At 43.1% G+C, this 21,239-nt stretch overlaps 2 protein-coding genes across 27 annotated transcripts in view; both read left to right on the plus strand.

The window, feature by feature from the left end:
• Positions 1-3,612, plus strand: part of LOC106565887 (eukaryotic translation initiation factor 4 gamma 3) — a 58,990-nt gene extending 55,378 nt beyond the window's left edge. For all 25 annotated transcript variants that reach the window (XM_014133528.2, XM_014133530.2, XM_045691732.1 and 22 more), the window contains 7 exons: positions 73-198; positions 547-628; positions 872-970; positions 1,075-1,221; positions 1,420-1,501; positions 1,604-1,750; positions 2,576-3,612. In XM_014133528.2, coding sequence (XP_013989003.2) covers positions 73-198; positions 547-628; positions 872-970; positions 1,075-1,221; positions 1,420-1,501; positions 1,604-1,750; positions 2,576-2,757 — 865 coding nt within the window. In that variant the 3' untranslated portion in view covers positions 2,758-3,612. The remainder of the gene's footprint in view (positions 1-72; positions 199-546; positions 629-871; positions 971-1,074; positions 1,222-1,419; positions 1,502-1,603; positions 1,751-2,575) is intronic.
• Positions 3,613-6,164: 2,552 nt separating this feature from the next.
• LOC106565886 (heterochromatin protein 1-binding protein 3) lies at positions 6,165-19,318 on the plus strand. Of its 2 annotated transcripts, none has more exons than XM_014133524.2 (12): positions 6,165-6,375; positions 13,546-13,621; positions 13,902-14,109; positions 14,214-14,373; positions 15,640-15,783; positions 15,966-16,037; positions 16,327-16,481; positions 16,739-16,829; positions 16,949-17,108; positions 17,256-17,367; positions 17,750-17,917; positions 18,012-19,318. In XM_014133524.2, exons 2-12 carry the CDS (start codon positions 13,555-13,557, stop codon positions 18,493-18,495), a joined length of 1,821 nt encoding a protein of 606 aa, XP_013988999.2. In that variant the 5' UTR covers positions 6,165-6,375; positions 13,546-13,554; the 3' UTR covers positions 18,496-19,318. The 2 variants fall into 2 exon arrangements, with proteins under 2 accessions (XP_013988999.2, XP_013988998.2); XM_014133523.2 differs by lacking the exon at positions 6,165-6,375 and adding an exon at positions 12,874-13,016.
• Positions 19,319-21,239: the final 1,921 nt, after the last annotated feature.

Raw genomic sequence — 21,239 nt, forward strand, 5'->3', positions numbered from 1 at the left:
CAAGCTGTGTCATCTAACAACTGTGCTGTATCTAAAATGGCTGTCTCATCAGAATATCTGTGTTTCCTTCAGGTTTGCTGACACCCTTGAACTGGCGGATGACATGGCCATTGACATTCCCCATATCTGGCTGTATCTGGCCGAGCTGCTCAGCCCTGTGCTGAGAGACGGGGGCTTCTCTATGAGAGAGCTCTTTAGGTAACACTGCTACTCTACAGCACAACAATATTGTATTGTTATCTCCCTGTAAAGCTATGGGGATCAAGAGGGGGTTACTATTGCATTAACAGAGCTTATCAGATAAGTCCACATGCAACCCACATTTATTCAGATCTCACATAGTCTACAGGATGAGTAAAATGTACCCCATTCCGTTCCCTCTGTCAAGGATTGCTGCTTGTTGCTATCGCAGTTCTTTCATTATGGAGTGTTGATGTTGGCTCTCACACCTACATTCCCTGCTTTCTGTAAACTGTGATATGAAGGAAAACAGTTGGGCGGGATTGAACCGCTGGAGACATCTAATGCTTTTCTCTTTGTCCACAGTGAATTAAGCAAACCTTTACTTCCTGTTGGAAGAGCTGGGGTCTTATTTTCTGAAATACTGCACATACTATGCAAACAAATGGTAAGTTACATTGTGTGTGTTTTTCTCCTCTAGTTATTTTTTCCTCTAATATTTCTGAAAGAATGTTTTAACCCTTTAGCTCTTCTGACCTGAGAGAGAATATCACACAGCATCTTGTTAATATAGCTGTTGGATATTTTTGCATGACTTTTGTCAGGGTGCGAGTGAGATATCAAGTCAGCAAACCCATTAACTATTGGATACCAGGGTTCTGACATGTTGTCCTGTCTGTCTCCCACACAGAGCCATAGGAAAGTAGGCACTTTGTGGAGAAAGTCGGGCCTCAGCTGGAGTGACTTCCTGCCAGAGGAAGAGGACGTCCAGAATTTCATCTCACAGCAGGTTAGTGAGATAGACACCTTGTATTACGGCATGGAGGCATCCCAACAAACGGTTTCACAGCAACCTAAACCTTCTCTCCTCTCCGTCTCCCCTCCTCCTGTCAGAAGCTCCAGTTCACTGTGGCGGACTGCTCCAGCCCTGAGGCAGCCCTCTCTGCGATGGAATTGTCCCCCGAGTTGCTCAACCGGCAGCTGGAGAGACTCCTGCTGGAGGACATGGCCAGTGATGAGCAGATCTTTGACTGGGTAGAGGTACGAACTGTAACATTAAAAGCCCACCACACAACCCAGCACAGCCACGTTTGGCTTTGTCATACACATATTGGATTATAAATACATAGTGTTGCATATTTCAAGTGAAGTGTCAGAGATCCAGGCACTGATTTCGTGCAGCTTTCCCATGTCTAACCGGAGCTCCATTGTGCTCCACTGTTGTCCGCCACATCCCAGGCAAATCTAGATGAATCTCAGATGAGCTCGTCTCTGTTCCTGAGAGCTCTGATGACTGCTGTGTGTAAGGCAGCGGTGAAAGGTAAGCTGTCATTCGTTTAGCTAGGGACAGTCCATTGTTTTGTATATATTATATAGCTAGAGCAGTTCACAATCATTTTCTCCATCTTTGTTTCTTGTGTAGATGAAAGCACTTCCTGTCGAGTGGACGTAGCCATCATTCAGAGGAGATTGCCCGTATTACTCAAGTACCTTAACTCAGACACTGAGCGACAGCTACAAGCACTTTATGCACTTCAGGCGCTGATAGTCACACTAGATCAGCCTCCTAGTAAGTAACATCCCACTTAGAACGTTAAACCTGAAGATTCACTATAAAGATATAAGCACGGTTCTGTCTCCCGCCCTGCACAGAACCATTTTACATTTACTTTTTTATTCTTGACAAAACTAAAATGTTTTTTTGTCACATACATCAGATCAGTGCAGTAAATTGTTTGGTTTTACAGGGTCAGACATAATAGTACGGCGCCCCTGGATCAAATTGGGGTTAAGTGCCTTTTCTCAAGGGCCCATCGACAGATTTTACACCTTGTCGGCTCAGGTATCTGAACCAGCAACCTTTCGGTTATTGATCCTACGCTCTATATGCTCGGCTACCTGCCGCCCTGAAGACATGGTTTTATTTCATGCAGCCATTGCTATTATATAGAAATGTCTTCACAAACTTACTATTAAAACAGACTCATTTTAAGCTAGAATCCTTAGTTGCTCCATACATTTTTGGAATTATAAATGAATGATTTAAATAAAATGTTATTCTTGAATAATATATCTTATAAATCCCTCATGAGCTTAGTTTAATTGTCGTACCCAATCAGAACCCGAAATAAGCTTGTTTTACTCCAATGTTTGTAAACAATACAAATATAACATGGTTAAATCTTTGAATTTAACCACTCAAATGTTGATAGTTGATGGTTAGTCCTTGCATACATAGCTCTGTCTATGAATTTGAGTGGTTACATTTCTCCAGGCCCATCCCTCAGCTTTTTACCAAAACAAAGACGGGGAGCCACTTATCGTTTCAATTAAGGATTCTAGCTTTAAGCCATGGGATTTGGTTATTATAGCCCTTTCCCCTCTGTCTCTCCAGACCTGCTCCGGATGTTCTTTGACTGTCTGTATGACGAGGACGTCATCTCGGAGGACGCTTTTTACAAGTGGGAGACCAGCAAGGACCCTGCGGAGCAGCTGGGCAAAGGTGTGGCTCTCAAGTCTGTAACCGCTTTCTTCACCTGGCTGAGGGAGGCCGAGGAAGAGTCGGAGGATAATTGACAAGGGAGCAGGTGACCGCTGCAAGCCCCAGGACAAGAGGCCAGCTGTTGCTACATAGAATAACTGCATCCTCGTAGCAGAACAAAAGGACAAACCTACAAAATGCGTGCGGGCAGAATGACATGTATACGGCTGGAATTTTTTCTGCGGTATGGTTCTGAGACATGCCGCCATTTTGAGTTTGACTTCTAATGGCGGAAGCACTAAATACCTGTATTATACATAGAAAATATTTTTGTTTTAAATTTTAACTTACTTTTCTTTTGTTACTTTTTAAGAAGAGACTTAAAGATACATAGGTTCCGAACTCTTTAATTTATTATTTTTTTAAGGACTGCAAAAATGGACGTTTATTTAACATTTGCAGATGCTCACAATGAGGAGAACATTGATGATGAATAGAAATAACAATATTAATTATAATAACAATAATAATTGTGAAATAAATAGCCTCCCTGGATTCCATGTTGTTTGGTTGAAAACAGGGTAAAAAGTTATTTTGGAATGTAGGGGAAGGCAGAGAGTGAATGCACAGGGACAACTGACGTCATAAGACGTCAATGGTTATCAGTGATTAATCACAGGAAGTGTTTCCTCTGCTTTGGCTTGCTCTCTATGTGATATGTATGTAAACTTCCCAAGAGGCAATGCAAATCAGTCCACAAAAGAACATCACATGAACATAAATAAACAACAATGAACAATAGATGCATTCAAATGAAATAAGCAAAACGCAAGTTTAAAAAGCAAATGCCAGGGTTGCTGAACATGAAGCGCTTGTAATACTTCAGATCTACAGAGCAAATTAAAAGCTTGTAAATACATTAAAGACAAAAAAGGTATTTAAAAAACATAGCAAATGCAATCAATGGTGGTTATTTTGTTGAGTGGTGATGTTTGCACTACAAGAAGATATATTTTTTACTTGGTTTTAACATTGCTTGCAATGCAGTCTGAAGTTGAAAGTTAATTTTGTGTTAAGTGTGCCAGTGTTAAGTGCCATCTCTAAAATGAGACTACAGTATAGGAATTGTAAAAGCTACATTACCAAAAGTATGTGAACACCTGCTCGTCGAGCATCTCATTCTAAAATCATGGGCATTAATATGGAGTTGGGCCCCCCTTTGTTGCTATAACAGCCTCCACTCTTCTAAGATGGAAGGCTTTCCACTAGATGTTGAGACATTGCTGTGGGGACTTGCTTCCATTCAGCAACGAGCATTAGTGAGGTCAGTCACTGATGTTGGGTGATTAGACCTGGCTTGCAGTCGACGTTCCAATTCATCCCAAAGGTGTTCAATGGGGTTGAGGTCAGGGCTCCGTGCAGGCCAGTCAAGTTCTTCCACACCTATCTCGACAAACCATTTCTGTATGGACCTCGCTTTGTGCACGCGGGCATTGTCATGCTGAAACAGGAAACGGCCTTCCCCAAACTGTATGCCACAAAGTCGGAAGCACAGAATCGTCTAGAATGTCATGGTATGCTGTAGTGTTAAGATTTCCCTTCACTGGAACTAATGGGCCTAGTCTGAACCATGAAAAACAGCCCCAGACCATTATTCCTCCTCCACCAAACTTTATAGTTGGCATTATGCATTCGGCAGGTAGCTTGTGTGGCCTACCACTTTGCGGCTGAGCCGTTGTTGCTCCTAGACATTTCCACTTCACAATAACAGCACTTACAGTTGATGAGCAGCTCTAGCAGGGCAGAAATTTGACGAACTGACTTGTTGGAAAGGTGGCGTCCTATGACAGTGCCACGTTGAATGTCACTAGCTCTTCAGGAAGGGTGTTCTACTGTCATTGTTTGTCTATGGAGATTGCATGGCTGTGTACTCTTTTATACACCTGTCAGCAAATGGTGTGGCTGAAAAAGCAGAATCCACTCATTTGAAGGGGTGTCCACATACTTTTGTGTATATAAGCAACTCTTGGAGGACCAATGAAGTTAACTAGAACAATTAGTATCTATTATTGAACCTTTTCTAATAAGAGTTGCCAGTTTTCTCCATTCATGCACCTTGGTTGAAAAGCGAATTAGCGACAGTAATTTTTCCTCAACGGGGATTGACACCCTGTATTAGAGTGAGGAAATATTGTAATGAACTAGCTGAGCACGATGTAAGATGGGGCATGATTGTGGTAGGACAAGTCATATCTTGCATGTCTTAAATAGCCTTATGATGTTTGCCAGCATTCCTATGTAATGCTCATGTGATCTCTGATTCATGTGTAGTTACTGAACTGAAGTTACACTCCACTGTAGTGGATGAGAGAGAACCTCTGCAGAGGCTATTCACATACAGTCTGCAGAAATGTAAGTCTGTGTCTACCATTGCCTTTGATCACATTTCAGATGATTTCTAATTTTGACAGAGTGGAAACCAGTAATGGTATTTGAAATCTATAATGGAGCTGACGGAGACCATTGGGAAAATGAAATATTCAAACCGCTTTGATAACAAATACTTAATGGATAGGATTTCGTTGGTAGCTGCAGGTATGGGATGACCTAATCTTGGAGAGACTAGGGTTAGCCCATAGACTAGGGTTAGCCCACTAGTGCCCAGAAGTCTGTTTTAGCATTGGCAGCGCCATTGAGGACTTACACCATTTTGAAGTGGTCAACTCTGTGCTGATTTCCTATGGGTTAAGGAAGGATCAGATAATTCCATCCAGGTCATCAGGTGCGATCAGCCAATGAATTATATTTATGAGCAAACATTGGCAGTAAATCGCCAACCTTGGATTTATACCTGTTCAAACAACACATTCTAGGTGGCAGTATGCACCCTTTCAATGTGTTTACCAACTCATAGAAGTAGTAGATTAAAATGGACTACTTCAAAATGGAGAAGGCCTCAATTGCGCTGCCCATGCTCTCAGAAGCCATAATGGGACAGATATAATGTTGAGTCCTTTAACTATCTCTGAGTTAACCTTATCCAGCTACAATCAAGTAGGCCTACACTGTAGTCCACAGTGACTTCTGCAGGACAAAGGTTGGTGCCTGGTTAGCGAGAACTGTTTGACCTGGAATTCAGGCAGAAAATATATCTGAACCAAAGAGATGTATAACTAACCCAATATAGTTAATCTGCGTCGTTTACAGTGAGCAAATTAAGCATAGTGGGCAGAACAAGCAAGAAGTTAGGCAAGTCACGCACCAGCTAGCGAGATAGTATTGGCGCGTTGTAGCATGTATTTGCATATTTCCGTTAGGGAATGCCCCTGAAGTGCACAAACTAATTCCATCCCCTCCCACTACCCGCCGCTGGACATCCTCTCACTATCATATTTGGTGGTGAGAACGTTCTAAACGGATGCTTCAGTTTTATAGTCCTGGTGACGTGTCTGAATCTCTCAGGTCGGAATGCCGTAGCCATTTTGGAATGGCACGTCGCGTTGAACAACAAAGGATAGTCAGCCAATCCGTTTCCTTTGTTGTTGAATGCCATATTCTGCATGCCATTCCAAAATGGCTGCTATAGCTTCTGCTGTAAGCATAAGGACGAAAGGGCAGTTTAATTAAAAACGAGCAGTATTTCGGTCTTTAATTTAACATTTTAGATAATGGGATAATTAGGAGTACAGCAACATCTTCCATCCCTGGATGAGGTACGTTTTCCCAGCCATATCACGCCCCTTCTACGTGCTGTCCACATTCTGGCCGCTGTGCGTTTCGACCTGAAAGGTTCAGATGTATTTACTGGGTCTGAACAGTTCTGGCTAGTGCCTGGTAAACAAATCTGGGAGAAGAGATCCCAGATAATATACTGCAGCATTTCTATTAGAATTGCTACCTTACTTTCAGATGTTACAAATCATTTTCCAACATTGGCATTCAATGGGATTGGGTTGAGTACAGCACTGCAAAATCACTGGTTTATGAATCACCTTACATTCAAAATAAGTACTCGTTGGGTGCGTTCCAGCAGTTAGTCTTACGATCCATGTCGTCGCATTTAGTCATTCTAAACAGAATTTATTTATTTATTTTTATTTCACCTTTATTTAAACAGGTAGGCAAGTTGAGAACAAGTTCTCATTTGCAACTGCGACCTGGCCAAGATAAAGCATAGCAATTCGACACAGAGTTACACATGGAATAAACAAAACATACAGTCAAGAATACAGTAGAACAAAAGAGAACAAAGTCTATATACAGGGAGTGCAAATGAGGTAAGTTAAGGCAATAAATAGGCCATGGTGGCGAAGTAATTGCAATATAGCAATTAAACACTGGAATGGTAGATGTGCAGAAGATCAATTTACATTTAAGTCATTTAGCAGATGCTCTTATCCAGAGCGACTTACAAATTGGTGCATTCACCTTATGATATCCAGTGGAACAGCCACTTTACAATAGTGCATCTAAATCTTTTAGGGGGGGGTAGAAGGATTACTTTATCCTATCCTAGGTATTCCTTAAAGAGGTGGGGTTTCAGGTGTCTCCGGAAGGTGGTGATTGACTCCGCTGTCCTGGCGTCGTGAGGGAGCTTGTTCCACCATAGGGGTGCCAGAGCAGCGAACAGTTTTGACCGGGCTGAGCGGGAACTGTGCTTCCTCAGAGGTAGGGGGGCCAGCAGGCCAGCGGTGGATGAGCGCAGTGCCCTCGTTTGGGTGTAGGGACTGATCAGAGCCTGAAGGTACGGAGGTGCCGTTCCCCTCACGGCTCCGTAGGCAAGCACCATGGTCTTGTAGCGGATGCGAGCTTCAACTGGAAGCCAGTGGAGAGAGCGGAGGAGCGGGGTGACGTGAGAGAACTTGGGAAGGTTGAACACCAGACGGGCTGCGGCGTTCTGGATGAGTTGTAGGGGTTTAATGGCACAGGCAGGGAGCCCCGCCAACAGCGAGTTGCAGTAATCCAGACGGGAGATGACAAGTGCCTGGATTAGGACCTGCGCCACTTCCTGTGTGAGGCAGGGTCGTACTCTGCGAATGTTGTAGAGCATGAACCTACAGGATCGGGTCACCGCCTTGATCTGTACAAGTAGAGACTTGGGGCTTTACCTAGCAGAGACTTGTAGATAACCTGTAGCCAGTGGGTTTGGCGACGAGTATGAAGCGAGGGCCAACCAACGAGAGTGTACAGGTCACAATGGTGGGTAGTGTATGGGGCTTTGGTGACAAAACGGATGGCACTGTGATAGACTGCATCCAGTTTGTTGAGTAGAGTGTTGGAGGCTATTTTATAGATGACATCACCGAAGTTGAGGATCGGTAGGATGGTCAGTTTTACGAGGGTATGTTTGGCAGCATGAGTGAAGAATGCTTTGTTGCGATATAGGAAGCCGATTCTAGATTTAATTTTGGATTGGAGATGCTTAATGTGAGTCTGGAAGGAGAGTTGACAGTCTAACCAGACACCCAGGTATTTGTAGTTGTCCACGTATTCTAAGTCAGAACCGTCCAGAGTAGTGATGCTGGACGGGCGAGCAGGTGCGGGCAGTGATCGATTGAATAGCATGCATTTAGTTTTACTTGCGTTTAAGAGCAGTTGGAGGCCACAGAAGGAGAGTTGTATGGCATTGAAGCTCGTCTGGAGGTTAGTTAACACCGTGTCCAAAGAGGGGCCAGAAGTATACAGAATGGTGTCGTCTGCGTAGAGGTGGATCAGAGAATCACCAGCAGCAAGAGCAACATCATTGATGTATACAGAGAAGAGAGTCGGCCCAAGAATTGAACCCTGTGGCACGCCCATAGAGACTGCCAGAGGTCCGGACAACAGGCCCTCCGATTTGACACACTGAACTCTATCAGAGAAGTAGTTGGTAAACCAGGCGAGGCAATCATTTGAGAAACCAAGGCTGTCAAGTCTGCCAATAAGAATGTGGTGATTGACAGAGTCGAAAGCCTTGGCCAGGTCGATGAATACGGCTGCACAGTAATGTCTCTTATCGATGGCGGTTATGATGACGTTTAGGACCTTGAGCGTGGCTGAGGTGCACCCATGCCAGCTCTGAAACCAGATTGCATAGCGGAGAAGGTGCAGTGGGATTCGAAATGGTCGGTAATCTGTTTGTTAACTTGGCTTTCGAAGACCTTAGAAAGACAGGGTAGGATAGATATAGGTCTGTAGCGGTTTGGGTCTAGAGTGTCACCCCCTTTGAAGAGGGGGATGACCGTGGCAGCTTTCCAATCTTTGGGAATCTCAGACGATACGAAAGAGAGGTTGAACAGGCTAGTAAAAGGGGTTGCAACAATTTCGGCAGATAATTTTAGAGAGGGTCCAGATTGTTAAGCCTGGCTGATTTGTATGGGTCCAGATGTTGCAGCTCTTTCAGAACGTCATCTATCTGGATTTGGGTGAAGGAGAAATGTTCGGGCTTTGGCGGGTTGCTGTGGAGGGTGCCGGGCAGTTGACCGGGGTAGGGGTAGCCAGGTGGAAAGCATGGCCAGCCGTAGATAAATGCTTATTGAAATTCTCAATTATAGTGGATTTATCAGTGGTAAGTGTTTCCTAGCCTCAGGGCAGTGGGCAGCAGGGAGGAGGTGCTCTTATTCTCCATGGACTTTAGTGTCCCAGAACTTTTTTGAGTTAGTACTACAGGATGTAAATTTCTATTTGAAAAAGCTAGCCTTAGCTTTTCTAACTGCATGTGCATATTTGTTCCTAACTTCCCTGAAAAGTTGCATATCACAGGGGCTATTGGATGCTAATGCAGAACGCCACAGGATGTTTTTGTGCTGGTAAAGGGCAGACAGGTCTGGAGTGAACCAAGGACTATATCTATTCCTAGTTATACATTTTTAGAGTGGGACATGCTTATTTAAGATGGTGAGGAAGGCACTTTTAAAGAATAGCCAGGCATCATCAACTGACGGGATGAGGTCAATGTCTTTCCAGGATACCCCGGCCAGGTTGATTAGAAAGGCCTGCTCGCAGAAGTGTTTCAGGGAGCGTTTGACAGTGATGAGGGTTGGTCGTTTGGTCGCAGACCCATTACGGATGCAGGCAATGAGGCAGTGATCGCTGAGATCTTGATTGAAAACAGCAGAGGTGTATTTGGAGGGCAAGTTAGTTAGGATGACATCTATGAGGGTGCCCGTGTTTATGGATTTGGGGTTGTACCTGGTAGGTTCATGGCTAATTTGTGTGAGATTGAGGGCATCAAGCTTAGATTGTAGGATGGCCGGGGTGTTAAGCATGTCCCAGTTTAGGTCACCTAGTAGCACGAGCTCTGAAGATAGATGGGGGGGCAATCAATTCACATATGGTATCGAGGGCACAGCTGGGGGCAGAGGGGGGTCTATAGCAAGCGGCAACAGTGAGAGACTTGTTTCTGGAAAGGTGAATTTTTGGAAGTAGAAGCTCGAATTGTTTGGGTACAGACTTGTATAGCCTGCAGAGTTCTGTATTACTATCTTTGCAGTAGATTGCAACACCGCCCCCTTTGGCAGTTCTATCTTGGCGGAAAATGTTATAGTTAGCGATGGAGATTTCAGGGTTTTTGGTGGTTTTCCGAAGCCAGGACTCAGACACGGCTAAGACATCCGGGTTGGCAGAGTTTGCTAAAGCAGTGAGTAAAACAAACTTAGGGAGTAGGCTTCTAATGTTAACATGCATTAAACCAAGGCTTTTACAGTTACAGAAGAATATTTGAGATCGCCACACCTGGATAAGTGTTTGTCTCAGGAAGCACCTGGTGCTTCGGTAAAGTTACTCATTCTAGCAGGTACTGAAACGTATATAAATTGCTGCCTCGTTCAGTGAGTGACGAAGTCATCAAGTGGTTACATAGCATGGAATATCCAGACTTTACACAGGATGGAACGCAAGTAATGCAGTTTGAGGGGATCGACCAGAGCGAGATGCTGCAGAGATTTTCTGACCTTGACCACATTCAGATATGAGTAATTATTTGGAATGAATACAAGGTGATTTTTAGATTGTAATTCAGCACCTCGTGCCCTGCGACAATCCCTCAAATGCTCTAGTTGCATTCCTGGTTGTCAGAGGATTGCATGTGGTTCCCGAGATGTTTCCCACTTCTCCAGGTCTTTTGAGATCTGATCATCGGTACAGTGTGACTACCTTGCTGGAACACACCAGCACCTTCAGAATTTGTCTATGCTTTCCAGATCCACAAGTGGTGTTCCAGGTTTCGCAGTTTGAACAACTCCAGGAAGTGACGTTGCAGGCTAGCTTAGTGCTGCCCCCTCTCCTTGAGTATTTCAAGTTGAAGGATGACCGGGGTACTGCAGGCTGCCATTTGCTACTAAATTATTTCATTTAACCTTTATTTAACTAGGCAATTCAGTTAAGACCAAATTCCAATGACATTCTAGGAACAGTGGGTTAACTGCCTTGTTCAGGGGCAGAACGACCGTGTCAGCTCGGGGATTCGATCTAGCAACCTTTCGGTTACTAGGCTACCTGCCGCCCCAGTACCTCTTCTGTGTGTGATTTAAAATAAAAATTGGTTCAAGGACATGCATCTGGTGTAATAGAAGCAATAATTGGTACCATGATTGTCTTTGGAAAAAAATTGTATTTACACGACGATTGAACACCAATATTGCCATTTCCCCACTCACTATAGTGGGGTGTCCTGTTTTCTGCAAACAATGCCTACAGTACAGCAGTCGGCCTTTCGTGGCTTCAATGAGAGGGGGCAGTTCTCCGCTGATTTAAATAACTATTTTAGTGCTATTTGGGATCCTTGGGACGAAAGGGTCAGTTATAATTATAAACTGGGTGTTTTGAGCCCTGAATGCTGATTGGCTGACATCCGTGGTATATCAGACCGTATAACAAAACACTTGTTTTTACTGCTCGAATTCCATTGGTAAAAGGTTTATAATAGCAATAAGGCACCTCTGGGGTTTGTGATATATGGCCAATATACCACAGTTAAGGGCTGTGTCCAGGCACTCGACGTTGGTCATGCTAAGGAACAGCCCTTAGTCGTGGTATATTGGCCATATACCACACCCCTTCGGTCCTTATTGCTTAAATATTTTTGCCTTAACCACAGTTTCAAAACCCAGAGGCGCAACATCCAGGAACGCTTGCGAAACAAACCAAGGCCAGGGTTTTGGGTTTGAGAGAAGTGAAAAATCGAAATCTAAAGGCACAACCTAGATTCTAGTCAATGTCTAATGTAGTTTAACATGTTTTTACTTCAACCTCGTGAAACTGACACGTTTTCATTTTCACAAAAAATGTATAGTGAAGGAGTAACTGACGGTTTGCACATGCGCAGTTCGGCACGAGATGACCCGTTGTTTCTACCCTTGAGTTTAGCTAACCAATGTCGCCATGACATCGCCTAATAATAAAGCGTCAACATGCTTCATTCATTTCTAACCAAAAAGTGTGCTTAAATGACCTTCACTTGAAATACAAGATAAAAGCGGCAATAGTACTGTTTTTGTCAATTTTAAAACGCGTAGCCCGTATGCGCTTCCTCAAAATAGTCAGAATTAACGCAAGATAACTCGAGAAAACTGTCATTGATTTTTACGTTTTTGCCAAGGAGATCTAAGTCTAAATTTGCATGAGGACGAGTCCTATCGTTAAATGACAATGGGCACTTCATGGAAGAATCCCTCTACTGTTGACCAATCGCAGACGTGGGGGGCGTAGACTTCGGCTACCGACGTCGACTTTACTCAAACATTTTGTGTGCCCCAACAGCCGAAAAAACGCTTTCTGTAGTCCAATGTTGTCATAATATATGCACGAACTGTTTCGTCTGGGAAGCATGCAGATCTTCATACGGTACTCAGTGGTGAAATAAGTACCCAATTGTCATACAAGAGTAGAAGTAAAGATACCTTAATAGAATATGACTAATGTGGTTAAATATATATATATTTTTTAATTACATCCCGATTCACCCACTTATTTTGCAAGCCCACTTTCAGACAAACTCCCAAGTATGCAGTTGCCCATACTTGTTTTAACAGACTTAATTTGGCTTCAATGCCTATTGAGTCTTCACATAGGAATGAACGGTGTCACGAGGTCGATGGCTTTGTCCAGTCATTGACCCTAACCTTAACCCCTACCTTAACCAAAACCCTTACCGTAACAGTTTTATAAATGTTAAATTCAATGGGGTGACGTCATAGTTGGACGTCCCAAGGATTCTACACAGCAAGAACCAACAAAGAACACACCCAACGTGACACCACACCCACGAGGTTGCTACGTATACGTTCAAGGGGGAGGGGCACGTAAGTAACAAAAAAAACGAAGGAAAGGAGAGCGAAGCAATTTTTATTTCAACATCTTTATAGAAAGTCTAAAGGTAAGAATATAAACAATTGTTCATGGTTAGTCCCTGCAAAAAGCGTTCTACAATAGACCTCTTGCAAAAATGCATGCGCCGTTTTCTTATTTACCAATGCAACTTCGGTGCATTTACCATCCGCTCTATGCAGCGCCATTACGGTGTGGGGTGGCCTAAATCAATGGACAAAATGGCCATATTTGAATTTTTACTGGAAGACGTGCATCTTCAACGATATAATTTTTTTATAACTATTTACACGCCCCCAGCATTCCAAAACATTATAGAAAAGTGCACACTCCTTGTGGTTTTATCGATGTTTGACGATAATGTACTTTGCAAAGAGCAGTATCTTGCATTTGATGAATGAGGCCATGATTGACGTTTCCTCGCACATACAGAAGCAGTGGGTGACTGCATGATGTTACCATTGGGTGATGCTAAGTTGCTTTAGATCCAATAACTTTATTATGATCGGTAATGCATAATTTATCTGTCAGTGCTGAGAATGTTTTAATTTATAATTTTGCATCTCTATGGTCAACAGTTTGGAGTCATGCCTATACGTCGTGCAGCTGGGACTCCACCCCAGGAGACACCCCCCTCGGCTGCACCAGATGGAGGTGAGTTCAAGACCCTCGACATGAACAGAAACCATGCTTTGGGATTCAGATTGGTACCCAGCATTGACAGACTATGAGTGAATAGTCACCACTTGACAGGACCTGATTGGAATTCTGGTGAATCTAGGTCTTGCCCCCTATTAGTGGTTATTTTAGGAAACTGTGGAATCAGACATTGTTCAGAGTTCTTGTTGTTGAGTGGCATGTAAATACAGTTTTACATCTACTTGCTGAATTTACATGTTCACTCTTGTCTTCATCCTTCCACATTTCTCTTCAGAGCCTGATGCCAGCTCTGAGGAATCTGCCTCTGTTGAGGAGGAGCAGGAGGTAGCATCCGCAGCCCCAGTAGCCAAGAAGGGGGAGGGTCAAGGAGAAGGTGAGGGCACAGGTGAAGGAGACCCAAAAGAGAATGGTGAGAAACCTGATGAATCGACTGGAAAGAAGACTGAGGAGAAGAAGGCTGAGGGGGAAGAGGCTGAGAAGGAGTGAGTTGCTTGTGCTCAAACCCTGCAAATGTTGCATTCATATCTATTTCGATAAATGTTTAATTTCACATTTTCGTGATTGCTGTCTTGTGGTTTGGCTGCAGAGAGAAAGATGGAGTAAAAGAGAAAGTCAAGAAGCCCATTAAAAGGACCATTCCTGCCTGGGCCACCATGTCTGCCAGCAAACGTGCAACGCTCACTAATAAGAGCACCTCCACCATGCAGCCGCCTAGGATGGACGACATCCTCATTGAGGCTATTGAGGTCTGTACACAACACACTTACTACTAGGGATGCACAATATATCGGTGAACATATCAGAATAGGCTCATATTAGCTAAAAATGCCAACATCGGTATCAGCCCGATGTCTAGTTTAATGCCGATGTCAAAGCTACCGTGCATACCTATATAACGTAGGTACATGATGTAATGACGCCATGTAAAATTTTGCGCTACACGTGCAACACAGCATTCCTAACCTAGCCCACAATGTCTGCTGTGTGGATCGAGCAGGCAACAAGCCAAGCAGTTATTTGAAAGAGTAAGAACATTTTTGCGAGACAACTCAAAGGCGAAATCCATTAAAGCCAAGATAATGGAATACATAGCCCTTGACAATCAACCGTTCTCTGTTATGGGTGATGTTGGCTTTCACCAACTGGTCGAGCACCGGTACACACTACCAAGTGCGCTATTTTTCAGATGTTGGCCTTCCGGAGTTACACAGTAATAGCATCACTGCTATTAGCTTCATGACATACATGCTATGGAACGCCATTTGGGTCTTTGCCTGTCAAAAACGATACAGTAGCACTGTCAAAGCTGTACAAAAAAGTCTGCAAACACCGACCACAAACGATGTGTTGATAATAACGCTTTGGTAATAAAGCATAATTTGTTCGACCGCAACTTCTGGGGTAGCTACCTAGCTAGCACCAATACAACCAGTCTGAAAGCAATGACCAGTAGAAACTGCAGTCATATTCATTATTCTTAGCAATGATTTAGGAATCCTTGTAAGTATTAGCTAGGTTGCCACTTGTTGTTCGCCTATTGAATTCAATTCATGAAACTAAAGAGCTAGCCAGCTACTTATAATGTTATAAGCAGCCAGCTAGCTTCATCTGGCTAGTGAGGCTCGACCGGACCGGGTTATGTTTTGTGAAGCTAGCCATGGTAAGGATTAGGCACAATAGTGGAGTTTGCCTTCAAACTAACACATAAAAGTATGTTATTGACAGTGATGCAAATTAATACAAATAGTAGAATTATGCTATACGTTTATTTTGAAGGCTAACCGCAAAGTCCACTATTGTGGCTAATCCTTATTGTGGCTAGCTTCACATAGATGGGTCCGACCACCATTAATCAATTAAGAACTGTCTTATAAATTTAGGGTTATTTTAGAAAATATCGGATATCAGTATCGGCCAAAAATGTCATATCGGTGCATCATTACTTATTATGTTGTTATCCCTTACTCCCCACGAATGCTGCACCTGCAACTTATCATATTTCCTCTCTGCAGTCCTGCAAGGAGAAGACTGGGGCCTCAGCCCATTCTGTCATGAAGTACATTGTGAAGAAATACCCTAACCTGGAGTTGGACAAGAGGAAATTCCTTCTCAAGAAGGCTCTCAAGAGGCAGCTGGAGAAGGGCACCATCAAACAGGTGCGAAGTCCTTTTCCCTGACCACAGCTAACAGTGAATTAACATGAATTGCAAATGTTAGGCGGCAGCCTATCCTAGTGTTTGACCTGTGGGTTACATGTTGTGGTGCCCTATACCCTGTGTGTCTGGTGCTTTATCGGCCTGCATACTCATGTTCCTTTACCTCCTATTCACTCTCACAGCTGAAGGGTAAAGGCCTTTCTGGAAGCTTTACCATTGGGAAGCAGCCCCCTAATAAATCCACTGCTAAAGGGGTAGGTATTTTCAGTCACCTATCTACAAACTTAAACAATAGCAATGTACCATTATGTGATTGTCCCATTTGGCTTTTAACAGACATAATTTAAATAAAATATACGGTGCATACCTATATAATGTAGGTACATATGCCATTTAGCAGACACTTTTATCCAAAGCGACTTAGTCATGCTTGCATACATTTTCTGTATGGGTGGTCCCGGAAACCGAACCAACTATCCTGGCGTTGCAAGTGCCATGCTCTACCAACTGAGTTTGACTGTGATTCTGATGGTTTGGTGCTAGAAGCCGATGGCAGTAGCTCCTGGGTTGAAGGCAGAGACCCTTGGGGATGCTCTGCCCCTGATCATCACACGGCTATGTGAACCCAAAGAGGCGTCTTACATTCTGATCAAGAAATATGTGGAGCAGCACTTCCCTCAACTCAACGTGGAGCATCGGTAAATACCTTTTTATTGTCATATTTGATTGGGAATGGGTTCAGTGATCGGGTCCTGTTATTCTCTGAATACGTAAACACATGCTAACTTGACGTTGTACCTGACATGGTAATGCAAACTTCTGCGCAACCCAAATCTACAGTATGTTTAATGGAGTCTGAAAATAAGGAACCCACTATGTTTTGAACTGTGGGATGTCCATCAAAGTTGTGTAGGTTAAAATAGGGTTCTCAATGCAGTCACCGACTCATTCCTAGGCCGGATATCCTAAAGAGTGGCCTGGTGAGAGCTGTGGACAAGGGTCAACTGGAGCAGATCACTGGAAAAGGTGCCTCTGGAACATTCCAGGTTAGTCTTGTACTAAAGGAATGCACAATTCAGTCTACTCCATAAAGGCCTTTGGCATCTATAATGTTAGATCTTTGCTTTGAGGTGTTTCTCTCAGACTCTCTCTTACCCTCTCACAGCTGAAGCGGGAAGGGGGCAAGTTCCTGCTTAAAGGTGGGCCCCTGGAGGACGCTATCATGACAGCCATCGTGGCCATGAATGAACCCAAGACTTGCAGCACCACCACACTCCGCAAATTCCTGTTAGAGACAAACAAGGACAGCATGGAGTACCGTGTGGGTAAGACCTGTTCCCTTACTCTCCTAACTGAACCACTGCTTTGACAATGTGTGAATACCTACCTGAAACTGCAGGAGCTCTCATTAGCTGGGAAGAATCAGCGATGTTAAGATTCTTTATTGACACTGGGCACTTCTCTTCCCTCAGTGAACAGCCTGAAGAGGACACTGCAGAAGTGTAAAATGATGGGCTGGATGGAACAGATCACTGGGAATGGGCTAAATGGGACCTACCAGCTCTGCTACCCTTACCACCCCAGGTAGAACTCTACTCTTGGAAGATTACACTGTGAAGTTCATCAAATTTATTTATATAGCCCTTCTTACATCAGCTGATATCTCAAAGTGCTGTACAGAAACCCACCCTAAAACCCCAAACAGCAAGTAATGCAGGTGTAGAAGCTGCCCTCTGTACATAATTGCACAAATGTGTGCTATACCAGGAGCAGTATTCTCTGTTTAGAAAGATGCTGACTACACTACTAATCATGTCACTTTTCATTCATGTTTACTGAACCTCTGATGTACTGAATATTTCAACAGTCTGGTAGTAATAACAGAAATTCCCGCACTCTTGCAATACCTTTTATTTATTTTTGGGGGCTCAGATTAGAGATCAGATTTTATTTTCTTATTCCACAGCCCAGCCATTCTGTTCCCAGAAAAACAGAAAGTGAAAGAGCAGAAAATGGCAGAGAAGGCTAAACGCAGAAAGATGGTTGACTCGTCTGATGAGGAGGACTCTGATGAGGAGGAAGAGGAGTCGTCTGAGGAGGATGAGGAGTCAGATGATGAACCCCCTCCTAAGAGGTGAGTCCAAGGTCAAATTGCTGAAATCCAATGAAAATAGTGGGGTTTCAAATGGTTCACTGCTAACAGTGTATTTGTTCAATACGATCCTTAGGAAAGCTGTGAAGCGGCCACCACCTAAAGCACGTCGCCCTCCCCCCAGCAAGAAGTCACAGCCGGCAAGTCAGTCAATGGCTAAGGGCAAGAAAAGAGCTGCCCCTGCTAAGAGATCTGCACCGCCAGTCAAGAAACCAGCACCCCAAGCTAAGAAAGCAGCACCACCAGCCAAGAAGTCTGCTCCCCCAGCAAGGAAACCAGTGCCACCAACAAACAAACCAGTGCCCCCGGTTAAGAAACCTGCAGCTGCCAGTAAAGCTGTAGCCTCAAAGAAGACACCCCCACCAGCTAAGGCGGCACCCACACCAGTCAAGAAAGCTGCTCCAGCGAGCAAGCCCAAAACCCCCATTGTCAAAAAGCTGACAAGCAGGGCATCAAAGCGTCCAGCGCCCAAAAAGTCACCACCTGCGAAGAAGGAAGCAGCCAAATCTGCAGTGAAGGCCAAGCCAGCAGCCCGCAAGTCCCTGAGGGAGAGGAAGTGAGCTCACTATTGCCCAGCAGTGGAAGTTTAACTGTAGCTCTGAAGACTGCAGTGCTCTGCCTCTAGCCATGCTCTCTTTCGCATCGTTTTCCCCCTGTTTGGGGTTTTAGAATTCTTCTCTGTAGGATAGGGATGTGACAGTTATCAGTTCATGTCAATTTACTGTACTTTGAACTGTTACATTTCTGTGAACCCAACTTCTAAACACCATTGTGTAGAAAGTCCTCTTCAAAAACTGTAAAATTTCGCAATTTCCCTCACACACTTGTGTATATGCAGAGATCTAACATACAATCAAAGTGACTTGTCTTTTCATTTTAACATTTCATCCCAATCCACTTTCTCATGTTTTAGCTTGACACATTCCTTGTATAAAAAAAAATATAGATTTCTCCACATTTAATCTGGAGTAAATTTTCAAATCTTAAAGAATATTGAGATTTATGTAAGTGAATTTGAGAGCATGAGCCAACTTTTCATGTAATGAATTATGTTATTTAAATTCACTTTCCTTGATCAGATGGTTAAAATACTTAATTTGATTGGAGACTGACATCAGGAAGCAATTTGTCATTGTCATATTCAGTACTACTGCATAGTATTAGGGGAATATTTTTTTAAAGTGTGTAACTAATCAAAGTTCATTTTATCATATAAAGTAAAAAAAAAAAAAAATACATACAAAATCGTCTACATTCTGTGTAATAGTGCAAGATTTGAAGAAACTTCGTTTTGAAGGTGTGGCTCATGCATACCCTGCATGCGTGTACTCTTTATGTTATGCTTTTTTCCAAGTCGTTATTAAAATGGCTATTTGTACTAAATTCCTTGTTATTCATTCTGTCATGGTCTTAAGGAAGGGTACAAACACCAAATACAGTGTCTGCTGGTGGATCATAAGTTGGAGCAAAAGTATTCTATACATTGTAGGGGAGTGGCTACAAACTACAAATCAATAGATGTCAATTTTATTCACTCAAAGTGCTGCACGTTTCAGTTGTGGGTTATTGAAATAGATATACCTAATTTTGCAATTTCACTTTGCAAATTAGGCCATATCCATATATCCAGACCGCTTATGAATCATTTTGGTAAATAAAGATATTCAAAACATTGTTTACTTATCATGCAAATTGAAACATGTTGATGAACGATGGGGGAAATGAGATGAGAATAACAATTCAGGAACGATGGGCTACCGCAGGGATACTACCTAGCCGGCTAAACGCAACTCCACGATTTGTGTGTATAATCAGCTAGGGTACTACTGAACCAGTAGCTGCAGGTACCCTTGGGTTTGAGGAGTACTACTTAAAATCTACTAATTCTCAATGAGTGTACTTTGTGGGGAATAGTCGACATGGTCATGGAAAGGCTAGAGAAAATGTTTTCTCCCAAGGGAAATAAACAAAGTTTTTCATGCTCAACAGTTTCCCTTGTGTGTCAAAAATGGTCCTCCAGCCAATTTGACACAGCTGTGGGAAGCATCCCTATGGAACACTTTCGACACCTTGTAGAGTCCATGCCATGACATTGAGTCTTCTGGGGGCAACTCAATATTAGGAAGGTGTCTTTAATGTTTTGTACATTCAGTGTACACTGTCTCGAAAGAGCCATGTTTCTAGTCATGCCCAAACACACCGGTGAATGGCCAACCCTTTTCTGAATTGAGTTGGGAAATATGCTGCTCAGTGGGCTTCAGGGTCCGTGTACGTTTCGTTATCAAAACTGAATTTGAAAATCAGAAATGAACTTGTTTTCTCATTTATTGTTTAAAAATTTGGCATGGAATAACGAAAAAAAATCAAATATATTACATTTTTTGTTTTTCGTTTTGTTCTTACCCAGAAGTACAACCCTGCATAGAATATTCAGGATCTTAGGCTGTAAACGCCCCCCCCATCTTGGCAGCACAAAGAAAGGATTAGACAGTGTGACTGTCTAAAAAATACTCATGGTAGCTAAGATGATTAACCTATTAAGTTAGCATGCAAATAGAACAAACTCAACAACTGAATAAAGTTGGCTTGCAGTAGCTAGCACCAGCTGACTAGCTGCTTGCACAAGCTGCTGCTAGCGCGCGCAAGCTGCTGCTAGGACTAGCTGATGAGCACTAGCTGCTAGCATGACAAAGTAATATCATGACATCTCATTTTGTCTTAGCTTGTAACTTATAAAATATTCCTTTTTAATAGATTTTTGGTATGTAAAATGCAGCAATTACATTCACTTGTATTACTTATCAATAGAAGGTAGAGGAGAGTTTTTTTTCACAATCAAACCCATCTCCCACCACACCCACCACAACCACATCCCTCCATACAAGTGCCATCTGTCAACTTTCAGTAAAAAACACACTTGAAGCAAATTTAAACATTGAATTAAACCAATTTAGTCAAAGGGCAGTTGAACAAGACTGAGCGAAGTTTAGTATAAGGGGGATAATGTAGTTGATTTGGCAGACTGACAGCATGGGATTGGTGCCAACAGCAAAACAACTTCTAATGTATCTGGGAGAGAAAGAGAGACCGAGACACATTTATTACAAATGTGTAAAATAAAAAAAAAACGGAAATACCTTATTTACATAAGTATTCAGAACCTTTGCTATGAGACTCGAAATTGAGCTCAGTTGCATCCTGTTTCCATTGATCATCCTTGAGATGTTTCTAGAACGTGACTGGAGTCCACCTGTAGTAAATTCAATTGATTGGACATGATTTGGAAAGGCAAACACCTGTCTAT

This window comes from Salmo salar, chromosome ssa12 (genome assembly GCF_905237065.1).
Source record: "Salmo salar chromosome ssa12, Ssal_v3.1, whole genome shotgun sequence".
Lineage (NCBI taxonomy): Eukaryota > Metazoa > Chordata > Actinopteri > Salmoniformes > Salmonidae > Salmo > Salmo salar.